The sequence below is a fragment of the Balaenoptera ricei genome, chromosome 9 (genome assembly GCF_028023285.1).
Source record: "Balaenoptera ricei isolate mBalRic1 chromosome 9, mBalRic1.hap2, whole genome shotgun sequence".
Taxonomy (NCBI): Eukaryota; Metazoa; Chordata; class Mammalia; order Artiodactyla; family Balaenopteridae; genus Balaenoptera; species Balaenoptera ricei.
The window spans coordinates 48,040,844-48,061,725 of NC_082647.1; the positions used below are offsets into that span (position 1 = coordinate 48,040,844).

Below are 20,882 nucleotides of genomic sequence, written 5' to 3' on the forward strand. Positions count from 1 at the left end.
ATCTATATTATCAGTTTAAAAAATACTAATTTTCTAAAAATCATTAAAGGAATGCAGCTAATGTGAGACAGTGATGGAATTTACATCACTTACAGAACTGATACAAGAGATAAAAGAGGGACTATAGCGGCATTCCTTTGATAGACTTGGGATACTGACATGTTCATTTACTCAACAACTAGTTACTGAGTGCCTACTACATGCCAGACACAGTTCTAGGCACTGGGGATTGACTGAACAAAACAGACAAAAAATATCCACCATCATGGAGCATGTATTTTAGTGATATGTGATAAAATCATTTAAAGAAAGAAAACCAAGGGAATAATAAGCAGGAAATTCAAAGTAGTGGTTACTTTGGAGGGAGGACACAGTGGGGAAGGGGAGGGTGGGACGAACTGGGAGATTAGATTTGACATAAATACTCTACCATGTGTAAAATAGATAGCAGTGGGAACCTGCTATATAGCACAGGGAGCTCAGCTCAGTCCTCTGTGATGACCTAGATGGGTGGGATGGGGGGGGATGGGAGGGAGGTCCAAGAGGGAGGGGATATAAGTATACATATAGCTGATTCACTTCATTGTACAGCAGAAACTAACACAACATTGTAAAGCAATTTTACTCCAATTAAAAAAAAACGAAAAAGAAAGAAAGAAGGAAGGAAGGAAGGGAAGAAAGAAAGAAAGAGAGAGAGAAAGGAAGAAAGAAAGAAAGAGAGAGAGAAAGGAAGAAAGAGGGTGGGGGAGGGAAGGGAGAAGGGAGAAGAGAACCCAGGAAGATGCAAGGGAACAAAGTGTTTTAGGTTGGGTGGTAGCTCTCCTTATGTGAGTTACCTTGCTGTGCTTTGTAACTTGCACATCTATTACAGATATTCATTTGCATATATTGATTATTACATCAAATTTGATTTATAAAAGAGCCACTCCTCTGGATTGGAAAGTATAAACAGTGATGTGCCTTTGGATGAGAGATTTGTCCAGGCTCATTTAAAATGTTTATGGGAATATGGGATGCACAGTGGAGTCTCACACTGAGTGGAGAAATTCTAAACTGGTGGGATTACGCTTCAAGATTTTGAAAGGCTGTTGAAGAGCAAAATAATATATTTAGAAGAGATTTTTCCAGTTATATTAGATGATCATGAACTCTGGATGATCAACTTATCACCCAGGAAAGGAACCTATGGAGCATCTATTAGAATGGGAACTTCATGAGACCAGAGATTTTTATGTTTTGTTCACAAATTTTCAATTTTCAAGTTTCTTTCACAGACATGTTCCCATCTGATTCTCACAACAAGTATTATTAGCCCATTTTATGGATGAGAAAATGGAAATTCAGAGGGGGCCAAGTTAACACAGCTGTTGGTGCTAGTGTTTGAGCCAGATCCCCAACTTCACAGCAAGTGATACATGACACATCACCCTTGAAGTCCAGGGTTCAAATGAACCCACATTTATTTACAAAGCCTAAGAATGGATGTTAAAAATAAGTTTCAGAGAGTTACATTTAAAGCAATAAAAAGAAATACAAGTCCACTCTGAGGACAGAAAATGGATGGAACTCATTACTATAAGAAGCACAAGCTAGAACTACATATGCTCTCAGAAACATGTTTACATGAATTCCTGAATGACAGGCTTACACTCAGTTATTTATGAAAAATAAGATATCTGCAGGGCATCTCTTCCCTGAAAGACTGCTGTGCATTTTTACAAAATACCCCTTAATGTTATTCCTGGGGTTAGAATATAGAACCAAATAAGTACGGTGGCAATTATTATGTTCTTGTGACAAATTACATTGTCTAGTTCCAAATCATGTCTTCCGTTCATAATTCCCTAGGATTTGCTGTGGTTATGCTCCTAATCTGAACCTGATATTATTTCAAGAGAGTTGACAAAGCCGCTGTCAATTGCTTTTTCCTCTGAGGAAGAACTCACATTTGCTTTAAAAAAAAAAAAAAAAAGCACGTGGGTTAGTTTGGTTGCTTAAAACAAGCATAGGGCTCTCACAGGGACAAAGTTCAACCCTCAGGCATAGTAACATCACATAAGAAAAAAACCCCCTGTGCCCAGGTTACTGACAGTACCTTCAACCCTAGATACGGATCAGGAGGGAGGTAACCAGAGGACACCCGGATTGAACTCACCAGACCCCCAACGAGAACCTAACTGCTCACAGCACTTCCTGAAGGAGACATCATAATGCTCTCTTTGCATGTGAAAGTCAGCAAAATAGTATTATTTACCCAATAAACACGGTTTTACAGTCTCACTATCTGCAGGGACAAACACTGTAGAACAAAATGGCTAATTTTTCTTTAATAAAATGAATTTGAATGAGCACCTTAAATCAATATTAGGCAGCCAAATTATGTGTATTAATATCTACACATCATTAGCAAAATCCCAAGTGAATTTTTTCATTACCGAAAGTAATGCTAGGCTTGACTTTTCACTTCCCTTGATATTAACATACATTTGGCGGGAAATAACTTTTGTTTGCAACCCAATCCACTTTGGCTTTCTGTGTATACATATACACATAAACACACACATACAGACATAAACCACGTGTGTACACGCATGTATACACATAGGCATACTCATGGCAAGAAGCTTCAGGTCAAGAGAAAATGTGTTCCTTATTCTCTCAGCTTCTCTTTCCAACTTCATAGCATTATCGCACGGCAGGCTTTCTTTGGAAAGAGGGGTATACGTAAAACTCACAAGTAAATATGTAAAGTCTAGAACTATCGTGAAGCAAAAACCAAAAATAAACAAAAAACAAAGCACAAAACCTATATAAACAAGAATCTGATGAAACTCCCAGTCTGTCCCTCTCTATAGTATTTCATTTCAAAGTCACTGTACAGACCCAGAAAAATGAAGGATGTCTCTCAGTGTCTGAGACTAATCCAAAACAGGGACTTAAGAATCAGGGCTGAACTGGACCTGGGGGGAGGGGGAGGGAGGGTAAGTTTCTGGCTTGGAAAGTGGACAGGACGGCAACCATGAGAGCCACTGAGCCAAGCAGCAGGTTTTGTACGGTAGATTCTGTGAGAAAGGCTAGAATATTCTCACTGGAGTTGTCCAGACCAGTGCTGTCTAATCCAAATGTAATGTGAGCCACATAGGTAATTTTAAATATTCTGGCAGCTACATTAAACATTTTTAAATAAGTTTCTTCAAATATGTTTTCTTTAACCTAATATCCAAAAAATGTTATCATTTCAACATATAATCAATATAACAAAGTTATTCATGAGACATTTTACATTCTTTTGGTTTTGTACGAAGTCTTCAATTCTGGTGTGTATTTTAGCTTGCAGCCCATCTCAGACCAGCCACATTTCAAGGGCTAGATTGCCCAGGTGGCTACCATATTGGGCAGTGCAGGTCTAGGTCTCGAGAAGACCCTTACAGGTCAGTGTTGCAGCCCTCACACTTTAGGAGATGCTGCAGAAGATTTACACCCAAAACCATGCTCCCTGCTTCCTGCTTACTTGCTGCCCCAAAATTGATCTTTCTCAGGTTTATTCCTTGGAAGCAAAATTATTTAAGAAAAAGCACTTTACATTGTTAGAGTGGCATTATGTGAAATAACTAAGAAGTGCTAGGTTTCCTTTCCTTGAAGAAGATAGTGTTCAGCCAGGACTGAGGGTAGAGGGCAATGATGGGGCATGATGAAATCTAGGTACTGGGCCTCTGAAGAGAAAAGAACTACGTAAGGTTATCACCCAAGTGATTCTGTGATTCATACTGCCTGAAATTTGTGATCTGAGTTATGTCAATAAAAAACAAGCATTCATGCCACAGGCTTCTGGCTAGTGTGGTTTCTGAGGCCAGTGGCCTCAACATCCACGTCTTTCTTGACAGTTGCTTGACACTTGAAAGATACCCTCCACCTTTCCATTTTTTTGTTCCACTTGAAGATGGTAACAGAAGTTCAAGGAGGAGGGCGGCTTCCTTTTCGTAGGAACTGTCATGTTCCTGCATCTTATATGCATGCATTTCCCCCCAATTAAATGTGCTGAAAATTCCAAAAGCTAACTTTATTTTCCAAAAACCAGTGCATTTTCTTTGCCCTGTATGTGGGCTTTTGCAGAAGCAAAATACTTCTAGGCAAATGGTTTGCTGATGGCCAAGTTGGCAGAAAATCTTTTAAATAGCATAGCTTAGATATGCCACTAGCAACCTCAGTCCACACATTCACAATTTCCCTATTTTCTTTATAATTTTGGGGAAGAAATGCAATTATAAGATCCAAACTTCTTCTGGATATGGCATTTTTTCCTCTTTGAGGGTGAAATTACAACTCACTGTGGGTTTATTTCAAAAAGAAGTGGAGCTGCCATTAAGGAAACTACAGACCATTTTTTAAAAAGCTTGAATCAAACTTCAGGACTAGCAGTGTTTATCAACATTTTAATTACTCTCCCCAACATTATATTCTAGCTGTCATTCCACAGTTTGCCTCAAAGTTATGAAAAAATTACTTACGAAAAGCCAATTTGCAAAATTAGTAAAATCCAACCCAAGCAGCACAAGGAGCAAACACAAGAATGGGAGAACATTTTACCAAATTTTCTATCCTTAGCTAATTAATTTTACGTTAGTAAAGTCCCTGTCTTAGAACTTCATACCCTGTCTACCAGTGTTGCCCAATAGAATCTTTTGCAGAATGGTGGAAATGTTCTATTTCTGCGTGGCCTTAATATGGTAGCCACTAGCTACCACAGTAGTACCATGTGTACTACTGAGCCCTTGAAATGTGCCTACTACAACTAAGGAAAGGAATGTTTTTAATTTAAATTTAAATAGCTACATGTGGCTCGTGGTTACCGTATTGGACAGCATAGCTATATATAGTTAGGGCAGACACCAGATCACTTAAGTCTCTGTCTCTGTTGACACAACAGCCTTGAGTTCTAAGGCCCATTTAACATACAAAGCACTTTATGACTTCTTTGTTGAAAATATTAAATAATTAAATAGAACAGCCTGTATGAAGCCAGACAGAAAAAACATATGCGAGAAGTTCTCCAAGGATGATACTACTCTTTAGGATGAGCCAGGAAGGAGGATGGAGAACGATGTTCTGGAAACATGGGTCCTAGACTACAGTTCAGCTCTAGCCCCACCACCAACTAGCTGAGCGGCACTGGGCAGTTCCCGGAGTTCCTTGGACCCTGATTCTCTTGCTTATACTATGCTGGCATCTTCTAAACAACCTCCAAGGTCCCTCCTTGGTCCAAACCTACAGTGAAATGTCAAGTCGACCCAGGTCGGGAGAAAAAAAAAAAAACAATTCTCAGGTAGAAATTGATGCGTGTGTTCTGCCTGAACTGCTTCTGTAATTTCAGCTCCTTTATGCTTTCGCTTAAGATATAAGCTAAGGAACAGATATTCTGTTGCCTGAGGATTCAGAATCTGGGAGTTTCATGAGATGATAACAGGACTTGATATGCTCACACAAAATGGAACGCTTTTGAAATGCCAGTGAAGAAAATCAACTGAATGCTAAGTAATACTTTTCTTTTTTTGCCTCATTTTTTTCTTTCACTGAGAAAATTTTCAAACCTTTAGAAAAGTTGCAAGAATAGTACAATGGATACCTATACACCCTTCACCTTGCAAGACTATTCTCAAGTATAGATACTCACAAGTCCAATATCCTGGGTGTTCACTCTGAAGAGTAATGACTTGGTAACACTTCCCAGTTCGTATCGCTGGTGAGAATAAGCTTTGGTCAGACTGAGGTGAGGGTCTGGCTAACTACTGAGGGCAACAAAATAGAGCACAAGTATGTAACTGTATTTTCTCTGTCAACCATGAGCATGGATTTCAGCGGTAAACTCTAATGTCAGCAACTTTGTAAATAGACAGAAACGAACCAACCCCTTATGTTTCAAGAGGGAAAAGCATGATCTTTGAAATTAGGAAGACTTTGCTCTAATCCTATCACCTCAAATCCAAGCCCCATCCCTCTCTGAACCTACTTCTTTGTTTACAAAATGGGATATAATGTCTACCTCAGAGAAATATTGCGAGAATTGTGTGAGATAATGTAAACAGAATGACACGTAGCAGCCATTCAGTAGTGTTAGCTGCTTTTACAGTTTACTATGCATTTTCCCAAACAGTACTTCAGGAATAACAACCCCATGGGATAAATTCGTCAGATATCGCTATTTCTGGTTTACAGCCAAGAGAACTGAGGCTCAGAGACAGTAAGGGAAGGAGAGAGGGAAAAGAGAATTGGCCTCTAATAAGCAGGCATGCTGGCCAGGTCTGCAGAGGGGATGCTTCTATCACCTCTGTCGATGCTCATCTCAGCTCCAGAAACAGACTCTCACAACTGCAGTTTGCAGCGAGGCATTTAAGGCTCAGAGGGGCTAACTTTACCAAAGACCACATAGCTAGCTAGTTGGTTTGGTTAAGTATCTGGTTAAAGTGCCTATGTTAAGGGTTTAGGAGCCTTGGTAAAGGGTTCAAGGGCCTTGGTTAATGGTTTAAGGGTCCTGGTTAAGGGCTTAAGGGCTCTGACAGAGGATTTAAGGGCTTTGGTAAAAGGTGTAGGTGCCCTGGCTAAGGGTTTAAATATCCTGGTTAAAGGTTTAAATGTCCGGAATCTTCTGATTCCACGTTTAGGGCTCTTCCTACGACATCTAGACATCTAACGAAGACACATTTCAGAAGGTGGGATCTCTCCCCAGCTCAAGGAAGCAGACTGTTTCTCCAGATCTGTTTGATTTTTTTTTTTTTTTTTTACATTGGAGTATAATTGCTTTACAATGTTGTGTTAGTTTCTGCTGTACAACGAAGTAAATCAGCTATATGTATACATATATCCCCTCCCTCTTGGACCTCCCTCCCACCCACCCCCCATCCCACCCATTTAGGTCATCACAGAGCACAGAGCTGAGCTCCCTGTGCTATATAGCAGGTTCCCACTAGCTATCTATTTCACACATTGTAGTGTATATATGTCAATCCTAATCTCCCAGTTCATCCCACCCTCCCCTTCCCCTGTGTCCACCCATCCATTCTCCACATCTGCATCTCTATTCCTGCCCTGCAAATAGGTTATTCAGTACCATTTTTCTAAATTCCACATGTATGCATTAATATATGATATTGGTTTCTCTCTTTCTGACTTACTTCACTCTGTATGACAGACTCCTTCCACATCTCTACAAATGACCCAATTTCGTTCCTTTTTATGAGTTAGTATTATTCCATTGTGTGTGTGTATATGTATGTATGTATGTATGTATGTGTGTGTATATATATATATATATATATATATATATATACCACATCTTCTTTATTTATCCATTCATTTTTATCCATTGATGGACATTTAGGTTGCTTCCATGACCTGGTTATTGTAAATAGTGCCGCAATGAACATTGGGGTGCATGTGTCTTTTTGAATTATGGTTTTCTCAGGGTATATGCCCAGTAGTGGGATTGTTGGGTCATATGGTAGTTCTATTTTTAGTTTTTTAAGGAACCTCCATACTGTTCTCCATAGTGGCTGTATCAATTCAGATCTATTTGATTCTGCCAGGCAACTGGCATCCAGCCTCTCCCCTCGACAAAATGCTCTCCTCCACAGGCCCACCAAAGGCATGGGGTGTTTGGCGGCCTGCATAGTGAGTGGGCAATATCTCAATTCCAGGAATCTGATCAATGTCCCCTCTGACCTGAGGTGGTGATGACATTTTAAATAAGGTTATTAAGTGAACACCTTTCTTAGAGAATGTCTATGGGAACTCAGACATTGGATGATTGAAAATAACACTTTAAACTGTGGAGGTGATACTGTGAATGGGCTGAAGTTGGGTGACTTTGACAGGCCAAACTGTTGAAGCAAGGCCATGCTGTCATTAGGCCATACTGTAAAGACTATATTAGAAGATTGGTCCCCACGAAGGTGTTCAATTAGTAATAAATGAGGGAAGAAGCAGGTTATTTGCACAAGCAGCTGGTGGATGGCTCTCCCCCAGTGCACACATGCCATCTCCAGCCTCAGACCCCAGTGGACAGCCATACAGGTCCCCTGGCAGAGCAGACTGCATGTGGGTTCAGCACATTCCAACTGGGTTTTCCTCTAGCCATGAAAACTTTAAATAAACCTCTGCTTTCGTTAGTAACTTTGAGACACATGAGTGTGTTCTGTCACACCCACCAGCCTGCACCAGAGATGGAGGCGTCCATCTTGACGCTCTGACCAGAATCCATGCGAGAAGCAGAACAGTAGTTGCCTTTCCCACTGAGCAAGTGGAAGCAGAAGCAGCAAGGTGCTTGGAGGACTGGGAAACTATTAACAGTAAAGTAGACCAAAGGCAGGGTTTCTGAAAACATCTCTAAATAGAAATCTGACCAACACAATAACTGATGAGAAAAGCAAAAGGGAGAAAGGAAGGAAGGAAGGAAGGAAGGAAGGAAGAAAGGAAAGAAAGAAAGAAAAGAAAGAAAGAAAGAAAGAAAGAGAGAAAGAGAGAGAGAGAGAGAGGGAGGGAGGGAGGGAGGAAGGCAAGCCAGCCATTCATTTTGAAAATTCAATGACATATTTTAGGAGCCATGAAATGTGAATACATTCATAAAAGATAAATCATGGGTGAGTGATAGCTGGGTGCTATTAATCTTATGTCTATCACTCAGTTCCTTTCTCTTTCTTTATATCTAACTATCTTGGCAGGAATCTTAACGTTCTGGCAGAAAACGCTTTCCCAAACCACGCCAAGATGACACTGCTCATGTATAGGTTTTCCAATGCTAATGTCCGGTTATTTTCACCATTGTGTGAAAACAGGAGACCCTGCAGAGCAGCAGACGGCCCTCAGCAGGACTGACACTCGGGCCAAGCCCCAGGAGGCAGCGCAAAGAACACATTGTTCAGTTAAACCCCACAGAGACTGGCCTCAGAAAATACCTGGGGTTTGCATCCCCCAAAAGTTGAACAAATGTCAAGGTCATTCAAAACTCTTCATAGGGTTAGTGGGAGTTGCGGTGGGGGGGGGGGCATCTGGCGTTTTAGCAAAAGTACACAAATCAGTGGGCCTTTGTCAAACACTGCAAACAAGCTGTCATGATTAAGAAGAGCCTCCTTTTCTCTCAGATTTTATATCACTGGGTTCAACTCAGGTACCACAAAGTACAGTGAAAATCTAATAAGTTAAAATAAGCTGTGGAAAGGTCACCAGAAAAAACAGCAAAAAACAATATTCTTCATCTGAGTGAATGATTTCTCTCAGGGGATTAACTTTTAGCTTTGTGATTTAAAAATATTTGCAGTGTTTTTGAAATTGCAATTTTTTTGTGCACACGATTTCAAATAAAGGTGATCAAATCTTCCTGCCGTTCTAGGTGATTGAAATTAAATTGCCAGCAGTTATCACTGAAACAAAGGTAAAGATATTTTGCTTACACATAATTGACTCTTTCTGAAGTCTAAACGACTAGAAGACTTCTCAGTGTGAGTGTCTGTTTCAACAAAGATACCCTGCTTTGTAGCATTGGATCCATGGAGTTTCTAATTACACATATATAAGTCTTGGCAGCATTACTATAGTTCAATTTTGCCTTCTGCATCTAGGAATGTGAAAGATTTGTATATGCCGCTGGTTGTGACTCGCCGATAACAAGTAATGAAAATTCCTATTTATCATTTCTAGGATCAAGCAGAAAATGGCATTACTTACCTGGCACACAATTACTGTTGTATAGAATCTGGAAAAATAAATCTCTCAATCCATTCAGGAATGTTCTTTTCCCAATTAAGGTTTCAATGACTCTGCACATAACACTGATTTTTACCTTTTTCTATTTGCATTTTAATTTCAAAAGTCCCTGTCGATTTCATTTCTATAATACAGTAATGTTTATGTTCCCAAAATCTTAACAACTTCTTATCCTGGGAGTCCCTTTATTATTTAATTTTTTACTTTGTTCACTTACTGGAAAACATCTCATAGCTTCTTTATCTATTACTTTACTTGAGTTGATTTTTTTCGTTACTTTGTGAAATTATCCATTTGGTGATCACATGACTAATATGCAAAAAGTTCTTATTTCAGTTATAAAAGCAAATCTAATTCATGATTATTAAGAAAAGTATTTTGCAAGTCAACCACTGTTTATTTCAGAATATAATCAAGTACCACAGGCTAGATGAAAAACTTAAGGATAGGGATTTTTCTCCCCCAATTTAAAATAATACAGGTAATCAAACCTTCCTGCCAATCTAGGTGACTGTGAAATTTAATCACCAGCAGTTATCATTAAAACAAAGGCAAAGCAATTTCTTTTACACATAATTGAATACTTCAGAAACAAATTTCTAAAGAGTTCTCAGAAAATGTATTTAAAAATTAATTTTAACTTGATTATTTCATCTGTTGTGTCTCAGCTGGTAATGTAGAATAAATGAGATGCTTGGGTGATGTGGTCCAACAACAGCAGGTAAGAACATATTCTCAGGAAAATCAAATAATTTTGAGCTTAATATGAGTAAATTATTAGATTTTTACTCTTCACACAAATCCATCCAAACCTAAACCTCCCACGGCTATTCCTCTAAGAGAGGTTTAACCCATGGTATTCTATTCAAGTTCACCTCTCCATATCCTGGACACTACAGAATCAACCATTCCTTTCTCAGGGCTCAATTGCCCAAGTATGTCCTAAGGTGTTGGAGAGCCGTGCCATTAAACCCATTGCTGCCTGAGCAGAAAGAAAGCGTCCTATATCGGCACCAAAAGTGAGTGATCTGGTAGCTCTGTGCATGAGGCTGCTGATGGGCCTATAAGCACAACTGTCCAGAGAAGAGGAACCACCAAGAAAATGGGTCAATAGTCCTAAGAAGGGAGTTGAAAATTAGGCAATGAACTTCCCTATCTCCAGACCTTTGCCTAAGATCCTACCTCTTCCTGAAATGCCTTTCCCACACTCTGCTTTTTGAAAACATTCCACTCATCCTTCAAGGCTCAACTTATATGTCACCCCTACTGACCCCTCACAACTGAGGTCATCACTCTCTTCCCTGCACTCTCCTCCCCATAATTTATTTTATCAAAATGGAAAATAGATTGCTATTTGCTTGTCCATCTCTGCTGCTGGATGGAGAGGGAAAGCATCTTGATGCATTTTTCTATTCCATACACTTGGGATTATGCCTGAAACCTAAAAGAAACTTAATAAATGCTTGTTTAATGGAGCTCAAACCTCAAGACCAAACTTAACATGCAATGTAAGAGGCAGGTTTGATGTGTGTTGGACTTATTTTTGTACCTAAAGTCTGAGTCAGTGAGAGCTTTCTTTTTCATTCCTCCAAGGAACAAACTTTATTCACACCAAGCACTTATTAAGTGCCACGCCCTGTGCTAAACGCTCTATACACATTATCTCACTTAATCCCCACGACATTCTTACGAAATAGTTCCTATTATTAGCATCAGTCTCATTTATCGATGAGGAATTTGAGGCTTGGAGAAGTTAAATAACTTACCCCAAGTTACCCACTGCTGGAGCCAAACTCAAGAACAATAATCCCAGAACTTCAGAACTAGAAGGAATCCTTTAAATTATCTTCCTCACTTAACCTCCTTGAATCTGAGGCTTATAACTTACTGCCTGGCACATAGTAGGCCCTCCAAAACGGTGATTAATAGATTGATGGAGTGTCCTAATTTTTCAGACTCTGGCCTTTGTCTGAGAGAACCCAGCTGCCACCACAAACAGGCTCTATTCTTTCCTGCCCAACACCTCCCACAGGTGTGAATTGCTTGTGTCACCTGAATTATTCATGATCCACACGATGGTAAGTGAGCTTAAAAAGAGAATTCTGGCTCTCAAATTTTTCAAGACCAAGTGCCTGATTAATTCGTGAATTAGCCAATATAAGCTCATGGCCCATGGCTGAGTCATACCAAAAAATATACCTCTGCCCACTTTTTGAATTTAAGCTTTTGCATAATTTTCCAGTTTTCATTAGGATTTAAAACAGTGGTAACTAAAGCAGAAAAGAGAACCATCACAAGCATCTCTATTATATCTACAAAGCAATTAACATCATCTAAAGCTTATACTGTGCTGCTTCAAACCCATGTATTCTTCCTAAGGCTGAGTTAGGTTTTTCAATAACATTCCTTAAGCTTAAGGAGATCTTTCATCAAGATCTGAAAATTCAGATGCCACAGCACCTGTAATTTATACCATCAGTAAATCATGTGATAACACTGCCTTATTGTCCTTTATCCTTTCTTCTTTCCCTTCGTCACCTCTCCCCCACCAATTCATTTTCTTGTGGGCCATTTTCGGAGAGGGATAACCATATGCTAATCATAAGCTAACATCACTGTGTTTTAAATTCAATGTTAGTCAACCAAAATGAATTGAAAAGCAGCAGCAGTGGTTTGGGGGTACTAAAAATACGCTGTAGCATTTGCTGAGTTCTCAGAATTAAACCCACAGGCGGTCAACTTGTTGCTGCTCTTAATAAGATATGACTGTTCTGCCCCATTGGTTGCTACTACCAGAAACTTCAACTACATCGTACACATAACAACACTGTGCTTTTCATTAGTTGGCAGTGATCAAGAAAGGAAGTGCTATTTCCCTGGAACTAAAACCTGCCAAAAAAGATAATAAATGGCTTTCAAGTGATCACCTTGTTCCACGTCACAACTGCACCTTAGTCAAATCACCTTGCATTTATGATTTAATTAGTCACATATCTAGAGATATGGTTCCTTAATGCTTGGCTTGCTGTCCAATGCCTCCAACAAAGTGTTTCTTCCTTTGAGTTTAATTTTTGGGTAATAATTTAAAACACACACACAATAGGAATTAATACAATATTGATATATTAAGCATTTCCATTAGGACTTCAAGACCTTCTTGACCCCTGAATACTGTGAACTACACTAAATGTCTTATCAGCTAACCCTTTAGGGTTTGTCATTAAAGTTTTCAATGACTAGCGAGGTAGAAGAATTCTACCTAATGCATCATCCTGATTAGAAACCTGTCATACTCAGAATCCAGTGCGTCTGCTTCTATTGATTCCTACTCCTTCAGATTCATTAGCAATTTTTTCTCTTCAATTAGACCCGCTGTTCAACGTAGAAAAGCTGAAAGAAGCCCTTCCTTCCTCAGCCGCACTTGGGAAAAAAAAAACGTATGCCTGGAAAGTAAAATCGCAGAACGTATTCCAAGAGGCCACAGAGGAAAGTCACACACACACACACACACACACACACACACACACTTGCACACTTGAAAACGGGCAAATTGTCAGAGGCTGGGCTCGACCTCGCGTCCCCTAACTCGCTTCGATCAGAAGCAGAAAGAGAATTACCTCTATCTCAAACCCATACCCCAAGCGTGTGTCTCCACGGAGCTAATTTCCGAAACAAACAAAGAAAATCAAGTCTGCGAGAAGCGAGGGTTTGCTCCCCCCCTGCCTTGAATTTGGACATCCAGCGGAGCGGGCACCGCACAGCCAGCGGGTCGGGGCGCCCAGCGTCACCCTAACCTTCCCCGCCCCGCCAGCCCGGGTTCCAGCGGCGCCAGAAAGTGCGAGCCCGCCCCTGCCCGGTTCGCTTCTCGCCTGCTGCTCCCCAAATCCCCAGAACCCCCGCGTCTGCACACTAAGGGCGCCCCGCTCCCCCACCACTGCGCTGTCAGACGCCAGGCGCGAAAGGTGCTGTGGGCACCGAGGGTGCTGGCCAGCCAAACAAGTGTCACACCGGCCGCCTGCCCTCACCCCGGGAGAGCGGGCAAGACGGCCACAGGTAGGCTCTCTCCATCCCAGAGTGCGGGGCGAGGGCAGCGGGCGACAGACCCAGCGGGGCAATCGCGCCCGACGGGCTGAAACTCACCGGAGGACACCGAGGAGCCGGACAGGCTGGAGTTGCTGGACGCTGCCATCTCCGCGCGCCCCGCGCGACGCTGCTCGCTCAGCCCCGGTGCGGACGCCGCCGCCGCTGTCCTGGCCCGGCAGCTCGCAGCCTCCGCGGCCCCCAGCCCATGGCAAAGTCCTGGGGACGCGCAGAAAGCACCAGCCTCCGGACTCTGCCTGCACTTCCTGCTCCGCCAGATGACGCGCTGCTGCCGCCGCTATTTATTTGTGGTTTCCGTCACTCTCGGCGCCTTCACACGCTTTTCTCCGAGTGTCGAGGGTAGGTGGGAGCGGAGGGAGGCCGAGGGACGGCCGGAGCAGACGAATCGTGCCTCCAGCTGAGCCCCAGCTGCAGTCCGCGCTCCCCAGCGCGCGGCTGGGACCAGGGCGCCCGGGCGGCCCCGAGCCGCCCCGCCAGCTCCCCGCACCCTCCCCCCGGCTCCCGCCTCGCCGGCGGCACTTCAAGCTGCCCGGGCAAAGGCGGCGGGAGACAGACAGACAGAGCGACCTCCCCCTTCTCCCTCCGCCCCAACTCCGCTCGCGCGCACACAAAGGAAGGAGAGGAGACGCGGGAGCTCGGGGGCTGGTTCAGCTGCCGCGGGCTTGACAGCTCCTGCGACGGGGGCTGGAGGGGGAGGCTGTGGGCTGCAGGGCGGGGCGACACTGGCCCGGGGAGCCGGACCCCGAGGTGCCGGGGAGGCCGCTGGGGGGCGCGGGGCGAGCATGGCTGCGGTGCGCAGCGCGGCTCCAAAGGTTTGAGGGCGACCGGGTGTGGGGCGTGGGGGAAGGTGGCGGGGCTCGCGACGCCCGGCCGGACTAGGGAGCAGCGAGACAGCCGGGGTGCGATCCAGAGGGCGAAGGCGGGGTCACTAAGGACACGATGCTAGGCGGAAGGGGGCCTGGGATGCCAGAGCGGCTGTGGAGTGCTCCTTCCACCCCTCTCCAAATTGTCCTTTGTTGCTCTGGAGCTGAGGATTCCTGCCCTGCAAGAAGGTGCGTTTCCTAAAATACCCTCAAAACACCCGGCAAGCCAATCCGGCTGCTCTTAAGTACCCCAGCCATGGACAGTGCCCGACGGGTCCACTGGGCTTTGGAGATGGGCCTTCAAAGAAATAGAGACGTTCCAGATATGTCATCAGGCCCACACAAAGACGGGTGTCAAAGAAAAAGAGGTTCTCACACTGCAGTCTTGCAAAGGAGCCTCACAAAAGACTTAAGACGTAGCAGCAGGTCCAATTGTGCCCTTTCTGGATAAGGAACTACTCAGGTGTGTGAGAAAAAGAGACTCTGGCACAAGGTGTGTACTTTACTCCTGTATTTAAACCTAAATTAATTTAACTGGGAGGAAATCATGCAGATTTTTAAAGTCTATTTCACGCTCCCAGCAGGGTAATCGGTTCTTTCATTCCTGAAGCCACAGAAAACTGTGAAATTTGAACAGAAAATTGTTAGTTCAAAGGAAAAAGCAAACATTAAAGGAATGAAAGTACTCTCATTATGTAGCAAAGTGGAAAGTGTTCACGTTGTGGTAGTTCAATTTTTCAAAACATGGTTAAAAGGACATAGTCAATTTAAAAATTATCAGGAGTGACACAGGAACAGCAGCCAATCCTAGGGGGTCCACCTCAACCAAGCACCTAACACACAGTGAATAATAAATGGTAAATAATCACAGTATGCACCCATGTCACATTTTCTAGTTGATTTAAACATTTTTTTTTAATTCCCTCCAGCATGCCATCCCAGTGTATGTTCCCAATAAGGCTCTTTTTTTTTTTTTTTTTAATGCAGCTTGCAGAATAGTTGAGGGCTCTGGAGCACTCTGCAGTCACATTGGACTGAGTCCTCCTGACGCTCATCTACATGGAACCTGAAACGTCCCAGCCTGGTATACGGAGACCCAAGCACCTCCACTCCGCCCCCGTTCCATTTTTCTTCTTCTTTGTGTAATGCAGCCTTGATGCAGCTTAATGTGGAGCCCTTCAAGGACATATGGCCCATCACAACCTTGACCTCTCTGTCAGAATAGAACTTCCTGTTTTTTTCAGAGTTCTTCTGATCAAAGGCATCATCTACCTCTCTGACTAGTAATCTATGCATCCCTCCAGATCTTTAGCTGGCGGACTGTCTGACTTGGCTATGTCACCTAGTAGGGTTGTCTCCCTCTGGGCTTTGAAGGAGACAACACTTGGATTCAAACTCTGGTTCTGCCACTTATTAGCTGTGTGACCTTGAGCAAATTGCTCACATTTGCTGAGGTTCAGTTTCTCCACCCGCAACCAAACTCCTGATAACGTAGGGCATTGTGAAGATTAAATGACATGAGATGTGTAAAGTCACAGTGTACCTGGCATACAGTTTGTGCTCCATAAGTGACTGTAAATTTTTTACTTGAAAGATGGAATCTATGATTTGAACAACTTTTGCTTTCTCCATTGCATCCGGAGATAACTGGAGATAACTAATCAGCAGTGACTTGTTCTACCAGGGGAAATGCTCATCTTTGGCCCAATGTTTGTATCTTTCTTGTCCCAAATCAAGAAATATGCAACAGGTTTCATCACTCAGAAGTCTCACAAAGGGATGTCAAATTCTATTTCTGCAGTTTGGATGATAATATTTACCCTCATAGAGCTTTACAGTCCTTAGTTAGAGAAAGTAAAGCATGGCCCTGTGAAGTAGATTATTTTTTTATTCCCAACTGACAGATGAAGGGACAGAGGGACACTTGCTGTGAAGGCATCACCCCAAGGCACTCTGTGCTGTACAAAAGTAGAATAAGATGGAAAATAATTTTTTTCTACTGGGTCCAGAGGTCAGAAGAATACAAGACCAACAAACATGCTTGCTGAGTAGAAATGGGATGACTGGGGAGGCTTAGCTAACTGGTAGGAGATGGACGGAAACTCTGAAGTCCATTATTTTGAAGAACAAAAGGAAAGCTCTAGGTTCAGAACTAAAATCTGCAAGTTAATCAATAACTTGGATTGTTAAAGTCATAACCAACAGAGAAAACTCAGCAGGCACGATCACTCACTATCAACTTAGTTTCAGAGGCTTAATGGCTCGTTGCTACTTGCAAAAATGTTTAATATCAATATATTAGCAGAAGGTGGAGGAAACAAGATGCTAACCTCCTCCTCAGTAGGCCCAGGAACCTGTTTGTGGACCTTCCAAAGCATCCTCTAAATGAAGCAATAAGAAAATTCATTCATGTATTTTATTCACTCATGTACGGCATTATTTCTAGGTAATGCCTATCTGCTGGTAAAAAGGGGAATATTGGTGCTACAAAGATCTTAAGTCTGTTTGAGAAGTAGGGATTTTTAGAAGATATTTCTACCTTCTTTCTTCAAACAGTAAAGTACTTATGGGATGAAAGGAGTCTTGTTGATAACTTGGTCTATTTAGGCTTAAAAATTACCATTTTGTTTTAACTTAGCATTCATGCTTAGCTTAGCATTTAAAGCCTTCCCACCTTCCCTTTCCAAACATATTTCCTGTTGTACCGTTCACAAACGTAAACCTGCCTCACCTCGTCCCATAACAGTTGGGGCTGCCGGCACTGGCCTTTTCCCGTCCCTCCCTGCTGGACCTCCTACAGACCGTGAAGGTTCAAGAAGAATGTACCTTCTTGGGGAATCGTCCCTGAACCCCAAGCCAGAAATTGGCTCTCCTTCTGTTGAATTCCTATAGTCTTTTCTCTGCACCTCTCAAATGGCAGATGCTCTGTCTTGCTTTGGTCGCAATTGTGGAACATATTTGACCTCCCTACTTTATTAAAAGCTTCCTGGGGGGTAGGATCCTTGTCTGGCCGGCCTTTGTAGTCTCTACCATGCTTTACACACAATAGGTGCTCAGTGGATATCTGTGGAAGAAGTGAGTAAACCAAGGAACAAATGAATCCATGAACGGTTCTCATGTACACCAATTAATTTTCACATCAGTAGCTGTGACCACTGAGCAGCTAGGTGATAAGTGACGCATCTGGAGCACAAAAAAGTTGACGTGCATGTTAAGGACCCACTATTTTGCTGTGAACAAGAAAAACTAAAATGGTGAAAACAAGAATAAATTTCCATGGAGCAAATGTCTGCATTCCCCACCCCCACTCCCATCACCAGCTGTTACAACTCCTGTAATTTATTGTTTACAGAGTAGCTCTTCTGTTACTGTAATTTGTTTATTTTTGCTTTACTGTTCCTTCCTTTGAAGTTTAAAGGCAGACGTGAAAACACTGAAGGGTGCATGCGGCTGTTGTGGCTGGAGCTGGGCTCCCACATTTCAGGCACTCAGGGGTGTCTGTGAAGGTCATTCCTCTTCTCTGCTAAGCATAGAATGAAACATTCCTGACTTTGAAGATTAATCCAGGGGCCAGCTTTCGCGGGAGAAGAGTGGGGCTATTTGTCAACTAGCTTTAAATATTTTATGGCAAATACTCTACTATAGAAAAGGGGTCCTTTTGCCATTAATTTCTCAACATAGATATACTCTTTGTTGTAGTGAGAAATATTTCCCTTTGCAGTTTAAGCCGTGTTTCTAATGCAAAGATACCTAGTCCTGTTAAAGAGAAAACACGGGCTCTTCCGGGATAACGTCAGGTGTAACTAAAGGCAGAAGCTGAGAAACAGTGCATGTCCTCCGAAGAGGTGCGCAGGCAGCCCAGGGCTGGGTGACTGGAGCAGACAGCTCAGACGCCGCAGGTAGCAGCCCAGCCTCTGAACAAAAGGAGTCCACACCTGGGGTGCAGACAAAGGAGGCCGCCTCGGCTACCCAAGTCCCAGTTCACACCGCCTGCTGCTGGCGACCCCTAGTGGTAACATGCCGCAAGCACAAGTGTTCCTGAATCTGAGATGCGGAGGGGTCCGGGGGTAACACTGAGTTTCCCTGTTTGCCACTTAGCTTGGGAGGATCAGGCACACACTTATGGCACGGCTGTCAGCTACAACCTCTTTGACTTGAGAGAGAAGGGGGGAGGAAGAGAGAGAGAGAGAGGTATTGAGAGAGAAAAAGAAAAATGAGGGCTTTTCTTTCTAAAGAAAAAAAAAAATCAGAGTTCAGAAATTCAGTGATAGAGTTCAAAAACTCATTGAATATGCATTCTTCCACAGATCACCTTTGGCTTTGTTCCCTGACATTTTAGATAACAAAAATCTTTTCTACCCTCTATGTCCAAAGAGAAATCTAGGATAAACTAAACTGAAGAGAGCTCTAAGCCTACTCTGGGCAAACGTGTGCAGTGAGTTTGTTTTTCATGTCTTCTGGGGTACCTCTGGCTTTATGCTTTCACTGTCGAAGTTTGGCTTTCATAAAAGTATCAGATGGATTTGTCCTCTGCTAACTTTTCACTCATTTATGCATTCACCACTTCACTCAGTGATGTTTATTGAGCACTCACTATGTGTCAGGAAGGAAGTATGCTGGGAAGAAAGATAAGAGGAAAACTACATTCTTGCCCTGGGGCATCCTACAGTATGATGCCTCTCCTCCTCCCTGGAACATTTACATTTTAGCTGGGACAAGGTTTTAAGCTACAGAAATTACCTCTAACTGGGAATTATAGGTATTATCTATGCTGGTGGCAACTTTATTTTCAGCATTTTTTTTTTAACAAAACATCCAAAATTAAGCCTTAAAGTCTGTTTCTAGATAATTGGCATTTTCTCATTCAGTTTTAGCTTGTCAGCTCAGAGAACTAAGCAGATACTGTACTCTAAATGTTCTGTGCCCTCACCTCCCAGAAAAGTTCTGGATCATTATTCTCATTTCATTCCCTGTGGCAGCTACAGATACAACAACAAAACAGAAACAAACCTTTTTTTTTTTTTTTAAGGAGGGAGGGTAAGTGGGCATTGGAAGAAAGCTAACAGACACAATATCTGGGCCAATTTTCTCATATAAGAAAACATATTTTAGCCTTTTGCAAATATTCCAGATTTATTTGTAAAACGAGGTATGAAATGATTCTGGAAAAGTTGAATGTGTATCTATGGAATCAGACAGACCCAAATTCAATCTTAGTTTGTCATTTATTAGCTGTGAGACCTTTGGCAAGTTACTTCATCTTAGTCTCCTGATCTTTAAAATGGGGTGAACAGTACTTACTTCAGAGTCTGTGAAACCCAAATGAAACAACAGATGTAATGCAGCGTCTACCACATAGAAGCCCAGTTAGGAGTTCTGGGTGTCTATTCCTCAGAGCAAAGCACAGTGCGCTTACACCTATCTCTCCAGAGTAGTCTTGAAGAATAATGGTCTGAGGCAAAAGTAATTTTCATCTCTACCTACCACTCCTATGTTCCATCACTTGTGTGAGATTACATTAAGACAGGTGAGAGAGGCCTGGGCTTTGGAGATAAATCAGAGTTCAAATCCTGATTCTGCTACATATCGTGTGGTAACCTTGGACAAGGAGCTTAACTTTTCTTATTCTTAGGTAAAGGGCAATGATATTAGTGTACGCAACATTATTTTAGCACTCAATAATATTTATGTCCAGCTGGAGAGAGGGTGACTTTGCTAGGCGGAGGGTGTTTCAGAATCTCCAGGGAGTGGCATGTATAATTTTAAAAGGTTTACTCAAGTCCTCTCTCTCCCTCTCTCTCTCATACATACACACACACACACACACACACACACACACACACACACACACACACACCCCCTACACAAGATGGCAATGCCTCACATTGAGACATTTTCCCACCAGCCTCTTTGGATAAGAATCCTGGTAGAATCTGAAAGTAGGGTTCAGTGTAAGAATGTAGGCAGATTACATAAACTCTCTGTTAAATCTGGCCCCCATAAGAAAAAAGGGGAGAAAACTCATATTTGCTGACGACTACTACTGCTGCTACTTTTATCACCACTCAGTACGTTCCCTGCCACTAGTGATACAGAAAAATCACCTTCCACATGATAAGCATTTATTGAGCCAGGACCATGCTGTACATATTAACCTATATT

The 20,882-nt window shown here is 42.5% G+C and overlaps 1 protein-coding gene across 2 annotated transcripts in view; it reads right to left on the reverse strand.

Moving 5' to 3' along the window:
* CHN2 (chimerin 2) overlaps positions 1-14,549 on the reverse strand; it is a 325,324-nt gene extending 310,775 nt beyond the window's left edge. For both annotated transcript variants that reach the window (XM_059933677.1, XM_059933676.1), the window contains exon 1: positions 13,897-14,549. In XM_059933677.1, coding sequence (XP_059789660.1) covers positions 13,897-13,945 — 49 coding nt within the window. In that variant the 5' untranslated portion in view covers positions 13,946-14,549. The remainder of the gene's footprint in view (positions 1-13,896) is intronic.
* Between the last annotated feature and the right edge of the window lie 6,333 nt (positions 14,550-20,882).